The sequence below is a fragment of the Pomacea canaliculata genome, linkage group LG12, assembly GCF_003073045.1.
Source record: "Pomacea canaliculata isolate SZHN2017 linkage group LG12, ASM307304v1, whole genome shotgun sequence".
Classification (NCBI taxonomy): domain Eukaryota; kingdom Metazoa; phylum Mollusca; class Gastropoda; order Architaenioglossa; family Ampullariidae; genus Pomacea; species Pomacea canaliculata.
In genome coordinates this window covers 19,855,427-19,879,222 of record NC_037601.1, presented here as the reverse complement: position 1 = coordinate 19,879,222, position 23,796 = coordinate 19,855,427, and the positions used below count along the sequence as shown (strand labels likewise).

The following is a 23,796-nucleotide window of genomic DNA, read 5'->3' as shown; positions in this document are numbered from 1 at the left end:
AAACAGAGTATTAGATGATATTATAGATATTCTTAATTGTTAACTTTGCTATGGTATTTTGTGAGAAAACAAATTTCATCTATACAAAAGCTCAAAACCGATGAGAAAAAAATTTATAGCTTTTAAAAGCAAGCAAGCCAACAAACAAACCAAGTTTCCAAATTCTTCAGCAATCACAAAGCTTGCAGACATGTTGTAAGGGGTTTCTAAACACAACGGACTAGGTTTTAGTTCAATAAACTTTATTTGTTCATGCGCAAGATATGACAACAACAGTGTTTGCGCAGGCTCCTTCAAGAAATTACAGCATTTGTAAAGGTCTTCCCTGGCTCCTTTCATCAGACCTAGCATGGGAGACATCTCCCTGTCAAAATTAATGTACATTAGTTCACACGATTAAAGTCCTTCTCACATAATATATCCCCACTTTCATTAAGAAAAACTCACATTATTCTTTCTATCAGCCCTTTCCCCGACATCTGCTTTACTTGGTAAATTTCTTTTCATCCAAATACACTGGTCTAAGGTCTAAAGTAAACAATGGCCATTCGTGTCCTGCATGCAGACTGGACATCCTTGTCGACAAGACGCATTCTCGTGAGATTTTCAACGGCCTAAAGGAATTCATGATACAATGCCACATTATCAACCCAGCAAGGCTCAGCAAACACATAGACAACAATAAATACTTCTCAGTGGAAAGCTGTCCACACAGGCCACACAAGGGAGGCTCATCGGCGACAATAGGTCACGTGGCAATCACATGGCCACGCACCTACAGCGCGAACCTGACCGTTCAAAACTTTCCTTCAGGGTTCAAAACCGATGCTTTCTCTCTCTTCAATGGGAAGAGCATGTGGAAAAAATATTTCTTTGCAACATCAGCAAAGTTTACCTCGAAGATCTGGTTTGAAATCGAATGGAAGTCCACTTTCTGACTTGTTCTTGGTCTTTTTTTTTCAGTCAATGTATTCAAACAACGGCTCACAGCAAGTCCTATAGTACACCATTAGTTACAACAAACAGAAGAACTGACTAAGCTGCCTGCTCTTGTCAACAGCCACGAGAAAGCATCACGGTTAAGCTTACAGGTGGGACAGAAAAAGCAAATTTTTATGGACCTTTGAAAGAAAATTTTCGAGCCATTTCTTCTGGCTTGTGAAGAATGTGTGTGGTGCACAGACCATGTCAGTGTTCATATTACAGAACATCCTGTCTTAATGGGAAAGTGCGTTAAACGCAAATAATTAACACAGATCAATCGACCAGCTGAATTAGATTATTTTTGTTTCATATGTAACCAGTTTTCTATTTCAAAAAACAAGTTTATAAAATGGGAGGAAGTAAGACGAAATTTCAATATTTTGCTTTATTCTTTATATTTTAACTATTTTTTCGGCGGGAGGGGTTCAAATCAAAGTAAGCTGATTTTCAGAAGTTCAAAGAAACTTTTGGTGTTTTCTTTTAAATGCAAAACTAATTCAGCTGGACTCTTTTGTCGGTGAAAATCATAGAAGGACACACGCAGCTAGGTGAGAGCTCGAGTCTTCAAGGGGAACTCCATCGTGGGGCCTGCCGCTGGTAGTTGAGATACTCGATTTGGTACCGAAGCCAGTCTTCTACAAAGGGGGAGTTGAGGTTTATTCGGTACCTATGACCGTTTATAGTGACTTCCGTCAGGCCGTCCATATTCTTCCGTCTGCCGAGCGCGTTGCCTCCCTTTCGTCGGGTGGATGCCGTTGTGCGTTCCCCCTCGTCGGGTATATCTTCATCGGATTCGTCGGAGTGCATATGGTTCTCGTCGTCTGAGTGGGTTTCAATGGTGTCCTCGTCTCCATCGCTGCTTTGGTCCTCTGTGTCCTCCACAAGTCTGTCCCACACGGTCAGGGCAACGGCCTTAAAGGCAGGCCAGTGGTCATCCACAACTCTGGGAAGATTAAAATGAGTAAATTGTCGATAAAATGTTTGATGTTTGAGAAGTTCTATTTATGTGATTTTAAACATGTGGGGCATTGGTTTATTTATTATTTTATTACTTTATCATAGAACATCTTTGCCGCTGAGTTAGAAGTAGAGGTAAAGCAACATCTTGCGAATCTGAAAACAATTTAACAATTAAAGGGGACATGATGCTTGCACTTGATTACCCCGGGACCACGACTTACTCTCCTCCATGAATGCGATCCCTGATTAATAGCTACTCCGGAGATATCTTTACCTCAGCCTTCTTATTACGGACCCCGGTGGTCGAAGGACGGGACAAACGAGAGGAAAGGATGTGAACGACTTTATACAAGTGAACACTGAGAAGTGACTCACGATGAGATCAGGTTGCTTGGCAACAGGAAACCGTAGGGACTGCTGTCGGCTGGGGACAGCTCCACGGTGAAGGCGTACTTCACGCCGGCCCCGCCTCGTGCGTAGTCATCTGAGGCTCCTGCTGCTGCGTCTACACACAGGGAGGGTCTGTGTTAATGCAGTTGTCAACAGAAAAAGGAGTCTCTGAAATTCTGTCTTAATCTTGTAGCCTTAGGGTCAGTCGAGAGCTGAAAGTAGGAACTACATACAGACAAAACTATTTTCAAGAGACATTACTGCTGCTGTTTTCAGTCTTTTTTTTTTCTTAGAATAAGGTCTCTGTTACATGGAAACACTTGCTTCAATGTTTATTATGAAGTTTTTTAAGACAAAAAAGTCATTTACGAAACTTACACAAAACTTTTGCTGCAGCTCCTACCTCATACCATAGATTCTTCTCCCACATGGTGTCTGAAAACTTTCTGGCAACTTCCATCTGGTCAGAGAAATGTCCATCTTACTTTTTGACAAATTACAGCAACATAAACTCCATCAAATACTAAGCGACATAACTATGAATAATGCTATGATGGCAAAGGTGATCGGGGTTTTACCTTCGCATCAGTTCACCAACGGAAAAGAAAAAGAAATTGGAATGATAGCGAGTAAGCATGTAAATAAAGTCATGATACATATAACAAGCACGTGAAAAGGTTGTCAGAGAAAGCACGTGGATTGTCATGATACAGAGCAAGCACACAAAGGAAAGAAATTATCATAATACAGATCAAGCACGGGAAGATTGAGAAACACTGAAAAAAGAAGAAAACAACAAACAAACAAACAAACAAACAAAGAAAGTAATCGCAACATTGTCATTTATGTTGATTCGTGGACACAAGGAGCAAAAACAACAGGTAATTAACATGAATTTTCGCTACAAAATTACCATTTCGTCTTCATCTTCCAGCCTCGCTCCGGCATCATAGCCCCATGGGAAGAGGAAGTACTGTCCATAGGAGTGAAGAGAAAAGTAGGCGGCGATACGACCTTCAAGACTGCGCATCAGGTTGCGCAGGTTGCGTGTTTCCGGTTCTGAAAATCCTTGCGGTCCGGAAAAGTTGTCGTTGCAGGGATTACTGCTTCCTCCGCGTTCTAAGAAATAAAGAGATTAATTAATTACTAATAAGTGCTTCTGTTTGATTGTGTACCTCTCCTCAAAGGGAATGGGAGTGGAAAGAAACAGCCAGGAAGTAAAGGCACGGAAAACAGGAAAAAACAGGAAACAGTTTAATTTATTTTTCATCGTTGTCTGCGTATCTGAAATTAATTCCATCTGTCCGGCAAATATATGTCTTTCATATTTCACGTTACAATAATGCTGGCAAAAATTAAATTACCCGTTAGCTGAGTGCTTGTTGCTATTACTGAGTGTAAAGTTCTTACATTTGTCGCTGATCTACATTACCGGGTAATTCAGGTTGCTACTCACGGGGCGAGTCGCTCCACTGGTAGCCAAAGTTCCTGTTGGCGTCCACACCTTGACATCTAGGTTCGTTGGAATAAGCGTTGCTCCGAGTCTTTCGCCAGAGTCTGGTAGAGGACTGAAACAGGACACAAAGATTATTAACAGCGACCATTACAGGTTGACAGATCACGTGTCTTGTCTGCTTCAGTCAAGCTTAGTCATGCGCGGCAAAAAATAATATAGCACGTGACCTTTTGAATTTTCTTATGACCTCTTATGACCTCGCTGTCTCTACCCACTTCGCTCTGCAGCTTCCAGCAATACACAGTGGCATATAGCCATGTTTTCGGAGTCTTTGAAAAGACGAAAATTTTAATCAAAGATTTAAACAACAGAAAGCTCACATTAAGATGGCTGTAGACATATCCATCCGGATTCAGCACTGGAATAATGATCCAGTCAAACTTCTCCAGAAGGTCTTCTACCTCCGGGTCGTGGTCAGGGTTAAAGGCCAACTGCGAAAATGTTAAATACTTGATAAATCTGGAGCACATCAATTTTAAATAAAGGTTGTGTTACTTTTAAATCGAAATAAGTTCACCACTCGAAGTTTTTAAAGCTCTGGCCTATAAATAATGTATAATCTTCGTCAGGATGTAAGCAAGTGTTGCATCAAAGCAGAAACAAACACTTGGCATGTAGAGGATTCGGTAAAGGACTTGATTGAAATTTATAAAGACGAAAAACAATTTTAGGAAGCTCACCTTGTAGACGATATTAAGCGCCATGGCTGGAGCTATCCATTCACGGGAGTGAATCCCGGCGTCAATAATTATAACCATCTTATCTCCCTTTGAATTCTTGCTCTTTATCTGTTAACAGGAAACTTAAAATAGTACAGTGATTGTTCCTCATTATTTTTAATGGAATTTAAAATTAATACACTGGTGTTGAAATCTACAGACTCCATTAATGTTTAGAACAACTAAATAAAAAAACCACCATACTCCTTCGGTCCGGTTTTTTTTTTTTAAGCAATCGTCATATTTTCCTTTTGACTTTGAACCATTGACATGAGCAAACTGTTGATACAATAGCTCGGACCCAAAGGTAAACATCATTGCCATGGTACCCACCAGAACGTAGGGAGTACTTCGTCCTTCAAAGCTGCGGCCCAGACTGGACACCGTGACATTAGCTATCGGGGAGTGTTCTCGCACGTGGTTCAGAAACTGTCTCATCTGACCAAATTATAAAAAGGAGGAAACGATTAACGAGAGTTTTCTGAACCTATAGAAGATAAAGAAAATGAGTGTGATTGATTGGACTGTTTTGCTAAGATTCTGCAAATGAGCAATCTTTTGAACCTCGTTTCTTGCGACTGTCATGAAGGTTTGAAAGCAAGTGACCGAAACTAGTCAGAGCTTCAAATCTTGTTTATTTGTTTATTATATCAAGGTGATATTGCTTACACCATAAAATAACTATCATTCCTAAGTGAGTTAAAGTATCGATACAACTTGCGTGTTTATGATTTACAAAACCTCGAGATGTGCAGTAAGGGGCAGTACAGGTCACGTGATGCCCCAGTAGCGACCCTCACCTGAGGAAGGCGCAGGTAGCGCCTGCTGACGACAGTGGGAGGAACTGAGCGACGCTGTCGAGTGAGTTTGCTGTCCTCGTCGACCCGGTCCTCAAGCAGCCTGAAACAGTGGAATTACCAACTTGCTTACGTGCTTCCCAGAATGCCCCAGTCGATGGGTGACCCAGGGAACAGATAACTGCTGGTTTGGGTTATGGCCCGGGTAGAGTGTGACACGAGACTAAAAAGCATTTAGTATTTCATTTATGTCATCCCTTCTTCCTTGCATCACCCTATCTATCTAAATATATTTCTTCTTTTCTCTCTCTCTCTCTTCTTTCTGACTTTTTTGAGACCTTTCATCGCCACGGAAGTCAGACTTACTTCTGTACGTCGTCAAACTTGATGATGACAGATGCGTTGTTATCAGTTAAGGTCTGGACAACATCGTTCAAGTACACTGGACTAACCATGATGTCGGTTGCATCTCTTGATGGATGACCCCACACGTCCACCTAATGAATGGGTTTTTACGTATCAGCAAAAAAGGGGACTAAATCCAGACACAATTCAAATGACTAAACAACATATAGTAATATCATAATATCATAGTACTGGATTGTTTAATCTTAAAGTGCCCGTAAATCTGAGACAGTTGTCGGGACATGGAGAAAAGTATAAAAATATATGTGGAAAAGTATATTTGACAAAATTGACAAAATGTATGTAGAGAAAAGTATGTCTGAAAAAATATGTAATAAAAACATGTAAAGTATGTCTCAAAATTTAATTAGGTAGAAAAAAGGTGCCAGAAAAATATATGATGAAAAGGAAATGCTGTTCTTTTCCACTCTCTTCATTGCCTAGACTAGAGTTTTAAAAATTTAAACTTAATTGAATCTCCAAGGTGTCATCAATGTTTGCTATCGGCACTTCTAATAAAATCGAATTTAAAAACTATTTTCTTCTTACCTGAAATTTCGTCTCAAGGTTTGAGATAAGTTCAGCTGTGTTGTTTGTGCCTTTAACTTTAACTTCCAAGACTTTGAATCTGAAATTGAGATAGATACATCAGTCAGGACATTGTAAGCAGCGAAGTGTCATGGCCGGTCTCAGGTGACATTGCACCTCAGGCAACAGACAATCACTGTGCTCCGTCCTACCCACGACTCCACCTACCTCTCTCGTCAAAATATTAAACAAATATGACCTATTCAACAATTAATTTTAATATGTTCTGGTCATCACTTTCTTTGCTTTTGGCTATGTTAAGATATTTATTAGTTCTTTCCGACATAGTGAACCTAACAGGTCAGGTTCAGGACATGGTGGCCATCCCAACATCTTGCTGGCAACATTGACGACCTCAGATAAATTTTAATTTCCACTTTAACAAACTTTGTTCTCCACTGGCAGGGTCAGTAAAATTCGTAGTGACACTGCGGATTTGGTTCAGTATCTAATAATTGATATCGGACAACAAAGATTAAAACTTCTTCGGGATTCGTTTTAAGCTTTCCTTTGCTGCGTGCATGCTACTAAATCAAATCCCGATAACATTTACAAATGCATCAGTGTTATTTTATTGTCAACATGAATCCTAACGAGGGATTAAAAAACAGTTTTGAATGAAACTGGCTTTGTCTACGATTTGGTGGTGAAAAGAGCGAACGGCTGAATAAAAGTTTGTTAGTTACCCTGTGTATGGACCATTCTTTGCTCTCGTCTCTCTGCTTCTCCCAAGTGATGTGGCGGAGTGGAAAACGGCGATGAAAAGAAGAAGCGTCCAGGCGATGTCAGTGGCCATTAGAAGGCACTTGTGACTTTTGCTTGAAAATAATAACAGAATATCAATCAATAGCAAAATCAAAGGTGCTTTACCTACAGACTTTGTTTCGCAGATAATTCACTCGCTGTCTTTTGTTGTCGATCTTTAACGATCTGCATTAATCTTCCATTGAATATATAATCGTTCTTTAGAGACACGAACTGTCACGAATGAAAGCTGGCTTCCGGTTTAAGAAGGACTTAGGGTGCGATGTGGAAATGCTTCACCAGCTATGTAACGGAAATAACACAGAACGCAGTCGCACTATGAGAGTCGAACGTTGCCCCTCCCCCCGCCTACAGACATCCATCCCCACCCTCCTTGTCGATGCAGTGAAAGAAAGACTTCAATCATCCTTCATGAAATCTTCGATGAATCCGGAAACAAGCTGTCAGAGTCATCCTGTATTCTAACACACCGAGAATCAAGCTTTTGCGGGGAGACGAGAGGCAGACAGCAAAGAGCATGAGTACTTTTCACTTACTTTAAACAATGATAGATGAACCGCCGACAGAGCTCGGGGTAATTTCCCGTTTCGACTTTGTGTTTGCTGTGTCCGAGATTTCCCCGGCGACGGATGCGGCGTGTGGCTGGACATTCTTCAAAAGGGAAGGTGGGGATAGGGGGAATCTCCCTGGGTTTGGGGAGACTGAGGTGAAGTGAGATCAGAGGTTAGAGGTCATAGAGGAAAGCGTGCGGCAAAAAAAAAAAAATCGTCATCCTGTTTGTTTACTCTCAGACCATCTCTTTACTGTGTCTGCGGTCACGGTAAACCTGATTTTTGTGGATGCGTGGATGGGTGAGCTTTTTGAGGGTGAAGGGTTGATGTAATTGCTCTTCTACCCTTGTGAGTCATAAAGATACTGTCAGCATAACTTTTATGTCTGTTAAAAACTCTTTTTTAAAAATTCTTCACTTAACCAGACTTTGACCTACATCAGAAACAATGCTTGACAAGAACCCTCACAACAAACTGATGAGGCAGCGAGGACCAACCAAAAAAAATTGTCAGCGATCGCACCTAGTGCTCGTTAAAACTTCCATGGGAAGTAGATAACCATTTTGTTTACTTTCCGTGAGGGCTTGCCGGCCACGGGACAATGTCCAAACCAGTCCCGGTCTGTGAAGTGCACGTCTCAACGACTCAGCTGTTTGCTCGGTTCATCTTAGTCTCCTGATGACGTAATCGTTGTTCAGCGCGAGCCGTTACTAACGCGACTGTCAGCTTGTTGGAGCAGTACCTCGCACATTCCTAGACCTGCACGTGCCTGGTGTGAGGATCAGTCACACAAAATTGCCCCAAAGCCAGGGCCAGTCATCCTCTGACTATCCAAGCACTCGGTCGACTACTAATAATTATGAGAGTGTCAGAACTTGATGTGCATGAAGTGTGCTACGAGACTATAAAAACTTTTTAAAACGCCTGATTTCAGCTCTGTGCAAAATATTATTTCCTAACATCTTACTGAATAAACTCGCGAGACATGTAAAACCTGCACAGAAAGAGATTACTCTTTAACTAAATCACATGACAGAACCACAAACACACGAGCGCGCGCGGACACACACATATGAACGCAAAAACAAAAGTTGGGGACAGGCTTGTCTTGTCTGTTAATTACAGAATAAAAATAGAGCCGATACCGACAGGTTCGTCTGAAAACAAAAATTTCTAGCCCGTTTATTTGTAAAATAAACAACAAAGGTATATCGAGTATGGCTAGATAACAACACTCGTTAATTTTTTTTATTTTTTTTTTAATACACTGTAGTCGTTTTTCCACCGACTGGTGGATGTGTAGAAACATTATTATGTTTACTATTAGAGAATTTATTCAGTTTGCGTTTCAAGTGAGAGAAATATAGAATTTGAAAGTATTTTCTATGACAAGGGAGATAACTGTTTGCTTGTTTCCCCAGAGGACATGAACAGTACTCACTTGCTCAGAACCTTGACCGATAGGATCCATGTTTTTTTCTCAAAGAAAGAGAACATCAACAACTCAGTTGACAAAACTAGGGCAGAATGCAAGGAGCAAAGAGAGAGTATTTAATGAGGTTAGTAGGGCCCGATGTAGATAATAATGTGCAGAAAGGTGACCCCAGAAAAAAACGCGAGGCTCTTGTGGAAAGTAAAATAAAGGTCAGAGGTCGTGCACTCACATTCACTTGAGTTTTGTAGGTCTCTAGGTTACAGCACACAAGCTGGGAAAACCGACCGAAGATACAGTGGGATCGAGAGAGATTACAGCATTTCTTTCTCGTCTTAAATTTTCTTTGCTGTTGGTTTTATTTTCTTGTGACTGGTCCAGAAGCTATCGCTATGATGTGAATGCGGATGTGTTGGTGTGCCCTGATTACAAGTATCCTTCAAGCATGCATTTTGCTCTCCTCCCTCTCCTTTTTATGGCTTTTTGCCGGCCAGGAACATGTGAAACTATTTCCTTTCTGAGCTCGAAATCGCAGTTTTGATGTCTTTGATAACCTCGTCGTCATTCTTCTTCCACATGCGTGTACTTCTGACTCGACCTCCTGTGGTGTCTCTCCGACAATGAATCTCTTACACGCATTTTTCTGATTCCCTCTGCTTCTTTTTCAGTTCGAAAAGAGTTAAAATCTTGACGTTTTCGAATGTCGATCTCAGATATCATTTCAACTCTGATAACACCCGAAGATGTCTTGGGAAGCTCAGTCTCGTGCGCATCTCATCACATTCCAGTGCACCGAGGTGCAGGAATATGTGGCAAAAACCCTTTTCGAGGGCAAGGTCTACAACATGCACTTTCAGAGTGGACGAATAACAGGCATCTGAACTTGCACGGATCTCCCCCCAACCCTCGACATCGACTACATTTTCTGGACAATGATTTGGAAGATACTGTATGATCTGGACAACTTGTGTACATCTGGTGTCTAGGTCTTTAAGCCAGTCCTGATCCTGGCGAGAGGGTAAAATAAGTTTGTCTTACATATTTGATGGAATATATGTGACATAATTAATGAAACATCTGATCTATTTGATGAAATATCTTATATATTTGATGAAATATTTGTGAAACATGTTGATGAAATAATTGACATATCTGTGACTTTTTTAAAATCGTAAATTATTGTAAGCTTTCTTTTTCACGAGAAGTCTTTGCAACAAAAAAACGATTCTTTAATTTGTTTTCTCTTTTTCGATAATTTGAATGTATACTTGTTTGGTCTTTTATGTTTTCTCTTTGCTTATTTTTTTTACTTAAAAAAACACAAAATAAGTAGAGCAAAACAGTAGCGACGATGATGTATTGCATCATGCATTTCCATTCTATCCCACAGTGCAAACCCCGGATGTCATCATGTACTCTACCCCCACAATACAAGGCCATACATGTTTATGTAAGCAAAGCAAGTGAACTCTGCCGAATCCCACAAAAAATACAGGCCGGATATAAATAAAGATGGCTGACCTGCTCCGATGTCAAGACTTGTGGTGCAATAATTACTCGCACGGTTAAACTCACGAGTGCTCTTTCCCAGTATGATCTATGGCGGTCAGTCGTTAAAATTCCTAACATTTTCCTTTCAGTATTAGCTTCCTTTTCCTCGGATTTCTTAGTTATTTAACGAGTAGAAAAAGATGAAATGAACAATGAGATACTCAATTCATTGCTATAAACAACGCACGCGCTTCTGCTTGCTGGACTCCCAACGAAACACCCTTACATATTTTGGACAAACCATTTAAAAACTGATTTGTATAAGAAGCTTAAAACGATGAGCTTTAATATCTTTATTTAAAAATTTGAAGTGATATCTTATTTTACCATATTAAATTTAGTCTATTACTCTCCACTTTAAAAAATGCACAAAATAAAATCCAATTTCGGCATGTGTTATTTCACTAAATTTCTTTAGCTGGTGCATTGTGACATGTTGATGCTAGGGTTCATGAAGACAGAAAAAAAAAGCTGAATTTTCGTGAAATTGTCTGCGAAATCCTGGAGTCCGAAAAAAAATTTAAACATAAACTTTTGAAAATGTAAAAGTGGATATTTAAACATACAAAAGCACTGTGCGCAAGTGACGCAGTACAAACATGGCGAGGGAGCCCCAGCTATTTAGTGATCAACAGCACTGACAGTTATAACAAGCTGGGGCAATTATTATCAAGAACTAACTAGTTTATTGTATAGTCTTAATTGAGGGAACTTGCATGTATATTTGGTTTTACTTTATTTCATCCACTTACAGAAAATTATAGTAACAATGTTCAAAGAGGCTACCTGTATGCATATTCACCCCTTTCTATGTGCAGACATGTTTAAGAATCTTTGTAATACATTACGGTGACGCAGGGCCGACGAGAGCCAGCCCGGGCCACGGGACAGACGACCTCTCGGGGCCCCTTGTACTTGTAATCGTAAATTATTTTCCCAGTATATAATGTATGTTTACAATTCTACAGACTTGAAACTCAACTTCTGCATGTGTAATGCTTTGGTGTTCTGTCCTTAGACCTTTCTTTAAAAGAAAAAGAAAAGAAGAAGAAAAGAAAATCCACTGACCAAGGCCGGACCCCCTTGACAGCCGCGGGCCCGGGTACAGCAACCCCTGTCCCCCCCCCCTCTCGTCAGGCCTGCTCGGCCCCGCATATGATAGTTCGATAGTTCGGCCTGACAGGCTTTTCTTTTTTGTGGGTTTCCTCTAATTTTGTCTAGTTTAGAGTTAGTGATGCCGTTAAAGTCTCCTGCAAGAATATTAAAAAAAAAAAAAACAAACACAACAAAACAAAACCAAAACCAATTAAAAAAAAAAAAAACCTTGGACGAGGCCTGCTCTTCGGGCGGATTGACCCTTGCGATCATCCCAAATGTGGGGGATGAGTGTGTAATTTATTAGTAAGGGGGACAGCGTTGACACTATTCCTTGCAAAAGTGACTAAATAAATGTCTTGTACACGTCCTGGCATCCTCTTATCATCGTCTTTGCATACAGGTCGAAACCTAGAATATTTGTTATTCTTATATTCTTGTTTAACGTCACCTGTGCCAGAGACGGACCTGGCAGAGAAAGAATCGAAAGCTCCTTCACCCGCTAATGGCAATAAAACCAAGTGGCAGACATGTTATTCTCATTACGGCAGAAGGTTAAAATACTATACCTAGCTGAATGCTCCGACTCTTAGTAAATGCAGCCTATGATGTAGAAGTATGATACAGAATGGTAAAAGATTGCCTACAGCACCCGGTGACCCATCCAAGTACTAACCGGGCCGACGTTGCTTAACTTCGGTGATCGTACGGTGTTCAACTTGGTATGGCCGTAAGCAAATGCTGACTATTTAGCAAACTTTATAAAAGAACCGTACACTCACACTAAAAGTTCAAGGTGTGCCTACAGAACTTCACGAGCACATCTCCTAGACTGGCCTAGAGCAAAGAAACAAATCAGAAGGTGACCGGTAAGTCCAATGCAGACAACAACCGCGCCACCCTGACAGGGATGGGCAAGCTACTTTTAATTTGTAGCCGGCTAGGCTACAGCTACTTTTTTTCAAAATGTAGCCGGCTACACTACAGCTACAATTTTCCAAAAAGTAGCCAGCTACTTTAGGCTACTTTTAAAATGTAGCCAGCTTCTTTTGGCTACTTTTAAAAGCGTGATGTTATAACAAGTTAGCTGTAGCCAGCTGGCTGTAGCAATATACACAAACATCAAACATACACACTAAACACTATTACTTGCTTTACAAAGTTTTTATTATAATAATGAAACGGAGAACTGCGATATACCGACAATTTTATTTAGTGAATCCATAAATGCTTTCATTCATTCCTTGCCCCCTTCCTCCCCCGGCCTTTTTGACACAATAAGTACACGTATTTTATGATTATATTAAACATTTCTGGATCTTTTTCCTCATCCTGTTTTAGTGACAAAAGAAATTATATAAGTTTTCCGATAAACATTTGTTTTCTATAACTATTTGTTCCCTATTACTTAGAAATGAAAACTAAACAGATGCTTAAGTATCAGGTACCTGGTGGAATTTTCAATAAGTTAGGTTATGTGGTGATGAAAAATGTCAACCTCTTATCAATACTGTGACAATGAACAACAGACCATTGAAATAAATGAGTTTGCATGGAATATAAGTAAAACACTGCTTAATCTAATTTAGGCAAGCAGATCATAAGGCATTTTTTTCTAACACTGACACTGAAAACAAAGAAAAGAACACAAACTAATTGTTTCCAAAAGCTGATAGGGTGAAAAGTATAGTCCTGGCATACTAGAATAGACTTTAACTATATAGTAGGATGTCAAATGTAGCATATAAACACTGAAATATATTTTTCAAAAATGATCTGATACAAGATATATTTATTTTAAATCTTTAAGCTTGAATTTCTCTGTTTGTCGTTTTTGACATCCAGTCCTAAACTATAAAAACATATTTCTCAAGATTGGCTTGTGCTACAGCAGTACAATTTTGCAATTTTGTTTAGAAATGCATAGGCTACAAAGTGATGCATTTGAGAATATGATATAAACATTACTTTTGATAAAATTAACATTTTTCTAAATATTTAATTGCCACATTCACACTGAGTCGGGGGGGTACCATGTCTGATTTTTTATATCTCCTAGAAATCTTGAGATATCAAAACGCCTTATGCATCAGTTTTCTTATCAGTGCCTCTAGTTTACAAAACCCCAAAACCTTTGGTATATGACTTATGGTATTGTGTAAATTTGTTTTTTAAATGCTTGTACGTTTTGAAACAAAAACGTTGATTAAAGTCACAATTTTCACTTTAGGTACTCAAAAACAGTTTTAAAGTGCTATATTTATGTTATTTTGTTACTCTATATTTAAAAACCCTTAAAGATATTTAAAATATGGATTTTAATTTTTGGAGTGTACCGGTAACCTTAAAACAAATCTACATTCTTTTAGTCTTTCATGGAATTGAATTTGACCAGAACTTTGGCCTCGAAGTTGCTGTCTGTCCCCCTAGTGCGCAGCTTTGTCATGATAAGTCCTGCCAGACTGAACTATCTCTCAACCGCAGCACTGCTTGGCAAGACGGTGTTGGTGCGCAAATAAATTTGTTTGACCGTGGGATATTTGTCCAGTTCACTGACATTCTGTGACAATCCAGACATCAGGAAGGTAGTTGTCTCAGGGGTGCCGGTAACGTCTTGTTCGTTGAGTACTTCGTGCTGTCGCACCCATTCTTGCATTTGAAACTATATCCACATTTTGTGGCTTCGCAAAATGTAAAAAATTTCAAATAAGGCTGGAAATTGATGGGTACGTCCATCTTCGTTTTTCAAATCGCTCCCGCCAAATGGACGACACAGTACTTGCGGTTACTGAGCGTGCGAGACACGTGGTGTCTGGCTGTCAAGACACCGAGCAGTGAGAGCAGTGGCTGTCGTCGTCTTGCTGACACGCTGTCGACGAATGGTCGTGTAACCAACACGTCAAATGGCTACGTAGAGTGGCTGTCGTACCAGAAATAACACAGAGATTGAATTCCACACTGAAGTTTTCTTTAATTCAGTATCTTTTTCTCAGCAGCTGGCCTAACTTCTCTCTCTCTCCAATTCACAAAGAGGTCCCACACCACTGTCAGCCCTGCTATTTATTCTCCCTCCCCTCGAACATTCTAGCACAGACATTCTATTTCGTCGCAATAAAGACATTTTTGAACATCGCTACATTGTTGAACATCATTTCCTCCCTCGCGCAAAGACAAGACATTTTTACTTTGAACATTGCTACATTGTTGAACATCATTTCCTCCCTCGCACAAGACATTTTACTGTGAACATTGCTACATTGTTGAACATCATTTCCTCCCTCGCACAAAGACATTCTATCTTTTACATTGCTGCCTTGCTGAACATTCTGGAATATAGATGCAAATCTACAACCCAAAGACATTATACTTTGTACACTACTAGAGTGCTACAGTCGTGAAAGTAGCCAACATGTAGCCAAGCTACAGCTACTTTCTAAAATGTAGCTACGGCTACAAGCTACTTTTTTTAATTTGTAGCCGGCTAAGCTACAAGCTACAAAATTTGTAGCCGGCTACAGTAGCTGTAGCTAGGCTACAGCTACTCCCCATCCCTGCACCCTGACCCACACGACCACATACGTTCAATGGAGACAACCCGAGCTCCTCTGAACCCTCAAGTTCCACCATCTGCACGACCCACGATCAAGGAGCGCCATGCCAAAGACAACCAGCTTAGTACAGCTATAGACTGCGCACTATAGGTGACAGCCTAGCTTTACTAAAAGTTCTCGTTTGTGTCTAGTTAAGAAGTACTAAAGCTACTGAGGGCAGGGTTGTTTCCCTTGTTTATGCTCAGAAAAGATAAGTATCGTTTTAATTACGATGTTTCTTCTGTTTTCTTAGTGACAAATAAATGTAAAAATATGGTAAGACATTTAAAAAAATGTGTAATTAGATTATTAAGAAAAATCTTACAAAACTTGCAATTTTATACACTAAAAGCTACTTACACTGCATGCTATGCTGCTCAACCCGAATATCACGAAAAGCCAGACTATACTGTTGTGAACGTGACTGCCAAGTTAACAAGTCGCCGCATTCGAAAAATTGTGCTGGTGCGACTTGTGCTGGTGCGACTTGTGGGGCTGACTCAGTTTAAATAGACTGATGTAGACCCTCTCGTAGCGTCAAGGGCTTGAACCCCCTTCTCTCACGGGTCGGCCTCGTTGAGAGCACGGCCAGGATCGATCCACTCCCCACATGGGGAAATAACAATACAATGACAGATAATAAAACTTGGAATTGATATACATGATGCACTTTTAACCTGATGACCCTTTGATCATTGTGGTAACGTCTGCTCGATATCGCTCTCTTTTATCTCTGAGCTGCTAGCACACTTGTACGGTTTCACTTTATACATCAACTTATTCATCTATTGTTATTTTGAAACATGACCACATGTCCATGTACAGTATATAGTCTACACTTGTGGCTCTCTGCCCCGCAGGGCCCCCGCGTACTGCCAAGGCTGCCTCTGTATGGCGTAATGACATGTCTCTATATTTTTTATTTTATTATTTATTTATTTTTTTGTGGCAGCATCTCCACAGCATCTCGACCGTTTAGTGTTTAACAGTAGTTGAATTAGCCCCAGAGCAAGTTTCATAGCTTTTTCATAGCATCCAAAGATTGAAGAGAAGGGTTTCTCTGATCGCGGTCGGCCAAGGTCGCTGACGTCACGCTTCCGAAGGCTTCCGAAGTTTTTCCCTTCATTGGGACGTTTAGGAAAAAAAAAATCAGCCTCCAGGCCCCTTGTAATTGTAATCATAAATTATTATATGATAATATGCTTACATATAGACCGTATGGTGGGCCCCGCGATAGTAGATTATTGTATTACGGTATACAGCCTACACTTATGTTTCTCGGCCCCAGGGCCCCCTACCCCCCCCCCCCCCCGAGAGCCAGCCCGGGCCATGGGACAGAGACCTCTCCGGGCCCCTTGTACTTGTAATCGTAAATTATTTTCCCAGTATATAATGTATGTTTACAATTCTACAGACTTGAAACTCAACTTCTGCATGTGCAATGCTTGGGTGTTCTGTCCTTAGACATTTCTTTAAAAGAAAAAGAAAAGAAGAAGAAAAGAAAATCCACTGACCAAGGCCGGGCCCCCTTGACAGCCGCGGGCCCGGGTACATCAGACCCCCCTGTCCCCCCCTCTCGTCAGGCCTGCGGTGACGTTTACTGATATTAAGGCTCAGAACCTCTTCCAAAAGCAAGAATATTGAAGGACAAGTTAAGTTATTGCCCTCTATAATATAGTAATAGCGTGGATGCAAGTTGTGAGTCGTTGACAGCCGGATAATATATATAAACTCGTCCCACCTTCTTTCCAAAAATATGTTTAAAACTTCTAAACTTTTGCAATTTCTCATATGTTGGCCGTCGACGCCCATCGAGAAGACAAAGCAATTGTAAACATCGCCATTAGTAACAGTCCGGCCATCATCTTCCCACTCTTTAACTTTAGAAGGACGAACTGCAGATATTTCATCGCTAATTTGAGCAAGCCTGTCATCATAATGTTCCAGAGAAAGTTTTTTCATGATAAAGAACTTTTTCAAGAAGCTGTAAATGAAATTACAAGCGAGGCAGACGACCGAGACCTAGTTTCCCCATTGTAAGCGACGGCCTTCACTTTAACCTCGTTATTTATTCGCGGTCACGAGGTCACGAAGCCCCGGATTGCTCCTTGCATCATTGTGGAAGCGAGTGCCCATGGCATGACAGCAGCCAAGTGTTGGGTAATCTACTCGCCCTCCTCCAGTTCCCGCCTCGCCAGCTCGTGGGACACAACTGAGTGAACGTGAGAATGAGGACTCCTGCGGTCAGGGTCGTGCTTTGCGACACGACAGTAGCCACGGACCTTCACGGACGGTCCGTGACAGTAGCTGGGCGCGTGAAAGCTCGGGGTCGATGTCGAGGACAAGCTTGTTTTCGCTCTCCCAGTGCGAGGCTTTGCTCGCGCATGCGTGGTGTCGGTCCCACGGCGAGGACCACGTGACTCGAGAGATGTAGCTGCCTTTTGGGGCTTGGAGCTACAGACTTTGAGAATGATTTCACATCATCATCAAATACATTTGTTTCAAAAGCATAACGTGTAGGTATTCGAAAAATATATCAGAAAAAGAATGTTTGGATAGAAAAAAGAAAAATTTCGCTGTTTTTCACGCGCCCTCTCCAGTACACTTTATGTCATTAGAATAAAGTTGTTTTGACAAAGCAGCAAAGACTATGGCCGCGAAACAGTAAAAGCATCATTCATCCAGAAAATTGGGCGAAAAGCTGTGATTAAACCTATCAGACTATAATAACTATATCGTAATCCAATAATCCTTCATTAGCAAGCCTTGATATTTCTTTGCGCATGCGCTCTAGGCCACTTTGTTTTCAGCGGCAAAAGAGGGCAAAACGTGCTCTTCTCTCTTAAATCTGCCAGATGGGTGAAAACTCAAGTCTGGATTATATGCAAATACAAGCATAAAACATTTGGCAGACGTCTGCTAGAGGCCCTCTTATTTACTTGTTTGTGTGTACGACACAACAAATAAACTGACGACCTTGAGTCGGTGTCAGAAGTCTTACAAGGACTGAGGAGTAATGAGTGAAAATGAAACAGATAGCCTCAGTACAGGACTTTGCGAGCTTGTCCCACAACTGAGACAACTGAAAATAAGATTTGTTGAAAGAAAGTGGCCTAGAGGACTGAACTGAAATGTAGGATGGCGACGGTGGAACAGGACAGACAGATCTGAGTATTGCCTTAGTTTGAATATAGATACTGAAAAAACTTATACAGAATATACAGATGATTGTGTCATAGGACAAATATGTTTTACTACCGCTTAAGTTAGAATGTAGAGATTATATAGATGAAAGGATAATAGGGAAAAAATGTATTTTGCTTAATGGTGCCTAGGTTTAATATGCACATGTGAACAAAAACTAAAGTGAAGGCAATCACCCTTTCTACAGACTTAGTGGGGACATGATCGGGGGGGGGGGGAGAAAGAAGAGGTGGAGGAAGAAAGAACCACAGTGTTTCATACACACACATTCATTTAGAAAAAAAGTGTGAACAGCAGACTGTCGACTACAGAGTATGAAGATTAATTTTTATTACTTTATTTATTCCGTATCAGTTTTTATTCATTAAAATACTGTGGTAGAATTAGGAAAGAGACTGGATAGAAAGCTTATATCACTTATATAGGAATGCTACTGCCTGGCTCCTTTTATTATAGCGTGCTTGTGTGTGTGTTTTATCCCTCGTTTTCGTGTGTGTATGTTCAAAATAGTGGCTAAATAACAGACGTTCACCTCCGCTCGCATAGCAAATTCTAGAATTTGTCAACGTGTTAATAAAAATGGCTTGTGATAAATAATGCTGGGGTTCTTCTTTCCTGCGCATTTGTATAGATAATAGCATCTTGCTTCTGGCATAAACTCGATCCCGTGAATCTCCATCAGACGATCAGACCGTGCTACACGTGACATGACAGTCCCGTACCCAACAGGATACATCCTGCTCTAGCTCCCAGGTGAAGGCGAAATCGTTGTGCTTTACATTTCAAATATTAATCTTAATTTTATTTTTGCGAATCTTCATTAATTTTAACCCACATTATCACTTTAAATCTCTAAACATAATGAACATAATCTCTCTTTTTTTGTTTGCTACCTTGCTATTAAAATGGCCTTTCCTAGTTCTTGCGAGCCCCGCAAGATGGCCAAAAAGGAAATTCGCTTATTTTTTCTCTAACCAGATTTAGGATATCTTTCTCTCTCTCTCACACACACTGAAAGATTGCCTTTGTCTTTCATTCACCCATGCCGCTGGATGAACTTCCAAGAACCCTGAGTTCTGGTCCTTGGTTGGTGAAGATTCTAGTGAACACCTGGCTCCAGAAGTTTGTCTTCGGCAATAGACTCGCAGGACGATACGAACGGGATTTTGTAAAGGTCACGACAGAACGGATGGAGTGCCCCACGAGTACTCATTTAAAGAGATGAATGTTCTGTGTTTTGTGGTAACTGTTTGCTTCCAACACATGAGGTATGCACATGACTTTTTATAACTGACTTTTCTGTTCTTTCTCCAACCATCTCTTTCTTACCAGCCATGAATGGTTTTACATCCATCAAAACAGCAGTTAATGATTGATTTCAGATTTTCTTGGAAATCATGATAATCAAGAATAATATATAAAGAAGGACAAAAAAGAGGAAGAATAGAAAAAAAGAAAGAAAGAAAAACAGGAAAATGTAAGAATTATTTCTTTTCTTCTTAATATTATCATCATCTCTAGATTTCTATTCATATTTCCGTGGCCCATAAATGTATGAATATTATGGATCTTCCTAAAAACAAAATGTCCTCGGCAGATTTCTCACATCACTCTCGGCTCATCATGTTAGCGAGGGCCAAAGCAAAGTTACTCACTGTGAACTGGTGTCAGGTGTCCTGGAGTGATGTCCTTCCTGTGGTCACGGCCAGACTTTTTCTTCCAGGCGCCTGCCCCTGCTTTTCTTCTGGCATGACGCGCGTCTCCGCCAGCGCTGTGGGAAGGCGGCGCCGCCTCACCCCCGCGCATGCTCGCACGCGCCCCCGCCGTCACGCCAGCTTCGCGGAGCCGCCTGCACCTCGATCCAGCGACTGGCAGCACCCACTGCGGACTGTTACATCACAGTTGATGCTGTCATCTTCCTCCTTGGGACACCCAACACTCTCCCCTCCCTCCCGCTCGCTCGCGAGAATAACAGTTGCATGCTGCGCTTAGATGTTTGTGTGTGCGTTGCACCTAAATATGTGTGCGTGTGCGGACCCGCGTGTGTATGTGTGTTTTTCGTCTGTACGTGAGAGAGGGAGAGATAGTAAGTAAAAGAGAAAGGTGAGGCGGGGGTGGGCAAAACGGAGAGGCATAGAGTAACTTGACCCGGTGACCCCCCAGTGGTCCTGGCGCCGAAGTTTACAGTTTGCTCGGTGTGTTTCCTAAAAGCACCGAGGGTTCTGTGGGGTTCCCCACCAGGCTGTCTTTTGTGAGTGGGATTGGTGGAGGGGAAGGCACACTATGATTGCTAGCACTGGTTATAGTCTTGCCGAGACCTGCAAAGGGCACGTAGAGTCATACTTGTGATTGTCGCCATGAAAGTCGGTCACAGACTGCTGTCTGGATGTTTATCTGCCCATGCCACCAAGGCTGAGTACAGCATGCTGACAATGGGGCTGACAACTGCGACCTTTCTCCGAATTTTTTTTTTTGTTGTTGAAATGAACTCCATGATTTAACCTGGAAAAATGTTGAGATCAAGACCAAGAATGTAAAAATGAGGAACTTGGGATTAATCAGATTAGAAATACACAAATAAATATCTTATTTACGCAAAAATAAGTACTTGCAATGAAAAATAAAGGAATAACATTTTAAGGTAGCCCCCGGACAGCTGCCCACGTCCCATCTCATGTCCTCTCCCAGTCTGCGGTACGACAATATGAATGCGCTTTCCCATTTATTAATACTTTCGGAATGCAGACACTTCTAAGACAATGAGGCCCGAAAAACAATGTTTTTGTAGCTGCTACTTTGAAGAAGTTGGCACACTTAGCAAACTAAAGGTCAAAGGGTGCCTGCAGGTTAAGGCGACAGTTGGCTGTAAGGACCAGGAAGCCGTCTGAGAGGTCTTGAAGGGTAGACACGCTCTGTGACTTTCAAGACCACCCGAATATCTACCTGGAGCTGCGGACAACTTGGATATTGGGAAAGGCCAAGTGTATGGAAAAAGCAGATGACTAGACAATAGTTTTGGAAGCATTCATCAAAAAACTGAGTAAACTGTCATGCTGCTGTGTGCAAGCTGCTACACGTGACCTTCGCAAGCTGATGTAAACTCAAACTCCAAGGCTGAGACCATAGTGTTTACATTTCGAAGGTTTGTGTAGCCTTGAAGAGTACTCCTGTTCCATCTGTTATCCGTAAGTCAGCAAAATATTTTTTTAAAACACGAAGGAAACTAGAAAAGAACTAGACACACAAAAAAACTATTGGGGAGGGTTAAGCGATAGAGAGAAAAGAAAGAGAGAACCATTATTAAGCCCCCCCACACACACACATGCTGCAAAGTCTTGTTTACAAACCCTGGTGTAAATGAGGACTGGGATCTTACTGATCAGTGGCCATCTACCTCGAGGTCACTCGTGTCAAACACTGCAGGGGGAGATAAGTACAAGAGTTGGAAGTAGAGAATACGTGTTCTTTTTACATAAATAAACCGTACAGTTTTCTTGCATAGACAAAGCTAAGTAATTTTTTTATGGGGGGAACTAAGGCTCAAATAAAGTGAATAAAGGAAAAATAAATCCTAATACTTTTACATAAATACAGTGAGAAAACAAAGCTTAGTAAACTAAGAAGTAAACAACTCTTCTTCATTGCCTCTGACCTCGAGCTAAATCGCAAAATTCTCACTTTCTATTAAAATGTTATAAAATAAACATTTAAAGTTTTAACTGACTACAAGAAGGTGCGGTATGTGCCAAGAAGGGAGCAAAGATGTGAAAGAAATAGTCATTTACTAGGATTTGCAATAACATAATGTAGATCGAAAGACAAAACTAAACCCTTTCACTAGCATTCTGACACTTGATTTTAAAAAAAAATGTAAAATCGATAACCGAAGATCTTATTTCCTGGTCTACTTCCTTCTTTGTTTCTCATTCTCTTCGGTGGGGAACTGATCCTCTAACGGTTTTTATCTGATTAAAACCTCAAAAGTCTCTACCTTCGCAGACGCCAAGACCGAAGTTTAAAATAGCTTCGGAGAAAGAACTGTTCGCTGAAAATACGAACTTGAGCCCAACTGACATTTTTACTGGATCGGATCCCACCTTGATGTTTCTTGTGAGGTACAGACTCCAACGGCTAAGAACTAAAAATAAGCTACCAACGTCATGAGAGATAGCACACGCTACGAAAGAGACAGAAAAAGTTTCCCAAAACTTTTTTAGTAGCAGTTAGAGAAAAGAAGACGAGGCGAGGGAGGGGAAGATGCTTCCATCTAACGTTTTAATAACGGGACCGTTGTTGTGCTCCTTTTACCGCCAACGCCATTGCACTCGTCCCAGGGACAGCCAGTCCCCCACTTCAGGAAATGTCACTCATTCATCAAGAATATTTGCTGATGTAGCCTCCGGATGTACTAACAAAATGAGCAATCTTAGTGGGTACAAGTGTTCTTTCTTTCTTCTTTGTATCTGTGGATTTTTTTTTTTCCTTCGCTGCTAAAGAACATTTGTTATTTGATCGTGTTGTCTGCGTATAGATGTCTGTTGTCAACTTCTGAGAGTGGTCCAGATGTCTTTAAAGAATCAAAACTTTAATCTGGCTCGGCCAGGGTTCTCTGTCCTTTCTTGTTGTGTTCTTTCTGCTTCTCAAAGACTTTCTTTTTCTCTTATCCTCGAAATAAAGAAAGAGAATCCACGAACGGTGAGAGAAAGTGGAAGGGGTCAATGGACAGACAGAAATCGAAATTTTTAATAAGCACAGACTAGCGGCCGTTTGGTTAGGACAGTACAGAACATGAACATCGGCTGGCATAATGATCCAACATTAGGTTTGAAAATCGGATACGAAGACAAATGGTTTATTTGTTAGGCCTGTGGGCCCATTCAGAAGAACTTGCATACAACATATTTCACGGGAAAATTACAATACGCAATAGATGAAAAAATCTTTAGCATAGAGTAGCATGTCTTTTCTTTGTCGCTAACTAGAAACTTAGCAAAGTTTGACAGTATAACTTCATTTTTTTGTAGACATAAACCTCTGTAGTTTAGGTGTCATTTCCACAGGTTGTTTTAAGTTTGAATATCACAATGTATAGTACACACCTGTTTCAAATAAATATTCTGTCTTAAAACATCATATAAAGAACCATATGGGATACAAATTTACTTTATTTTCAACAACTCTGCAAACTGAACACAAATAATTGACAGAATATCCAAACATCCTTCTAAATATTAAGACATTGATGGATA

General features: G+C 40.8%; 1 protein-coding gene across 1 annotated transcript; it reads right to left on the bottom strand.

Moving 5' to 3' along the window:
- Nucleotides 1-225: 225 nt before the first annotated feature.
- On the bottom strand, nt 226-20,497 carry LOC112553261 (carboxypeptidase A2-like). Its single transcript, XM_025220363.1, has 13 exons — nt 20,203-20,497; nt 7,046-7,177; nt 6,321-6,399; nt 5,733-5,863; nt 5,370-5,469; nt 4,903-5,007; nt 4,531-4,638; nt 4,171-4,281; nt 3,791-3,902; nt 3,248-3,453; nt 2,713-2,794; nt 2,320-2,449; nt 226-1,927 (listed from the first exon to the last, which is right to left on the bottom strand). The coding sequence occupies exons 2-13, from the start codon at nt 7,153-7,155 to the stop codon at nt 1,549-1,551; spliced, it is 1,653 nt and encodes a 550-aa protein (XP_025076148.1). The 5' UTR covers nt 7,156-7,177; nt 20,203-20,497; the 3' UTR covers nt 226-1,548.
- Nucleotides 20,498-23,796: the final 3,299 nt, after the last annotated feature.

What these genes read in the sequence shown, in the direction of transcription:
- LOC112553261 (XM_025220363.1), bottom strand. Translation starts at nt 7,155, where the DNA reads ATGGCCACTGACATCGCCTGGACGCTTCTTCTTTTCATCGCCGTTTTC. An exon ending in AAGAATGGTCCATACACAGG is followed by an intron (nt 6,400 to 7,045) that starts GTAACTAACAAA and finishes TCTCAATTTCAG; the next exon opens with ATTCAAAGTCTTGGAAGTTA. An exon ending in AAGTTTGACGACGTACAGAA is followed by an intron (nt 5,470 to 5,732) that starts GTAAGTCTGACT and finishes CCACTGTTTCAG; the next exon opens with GCTGCTTGAGGACCGGGTCG.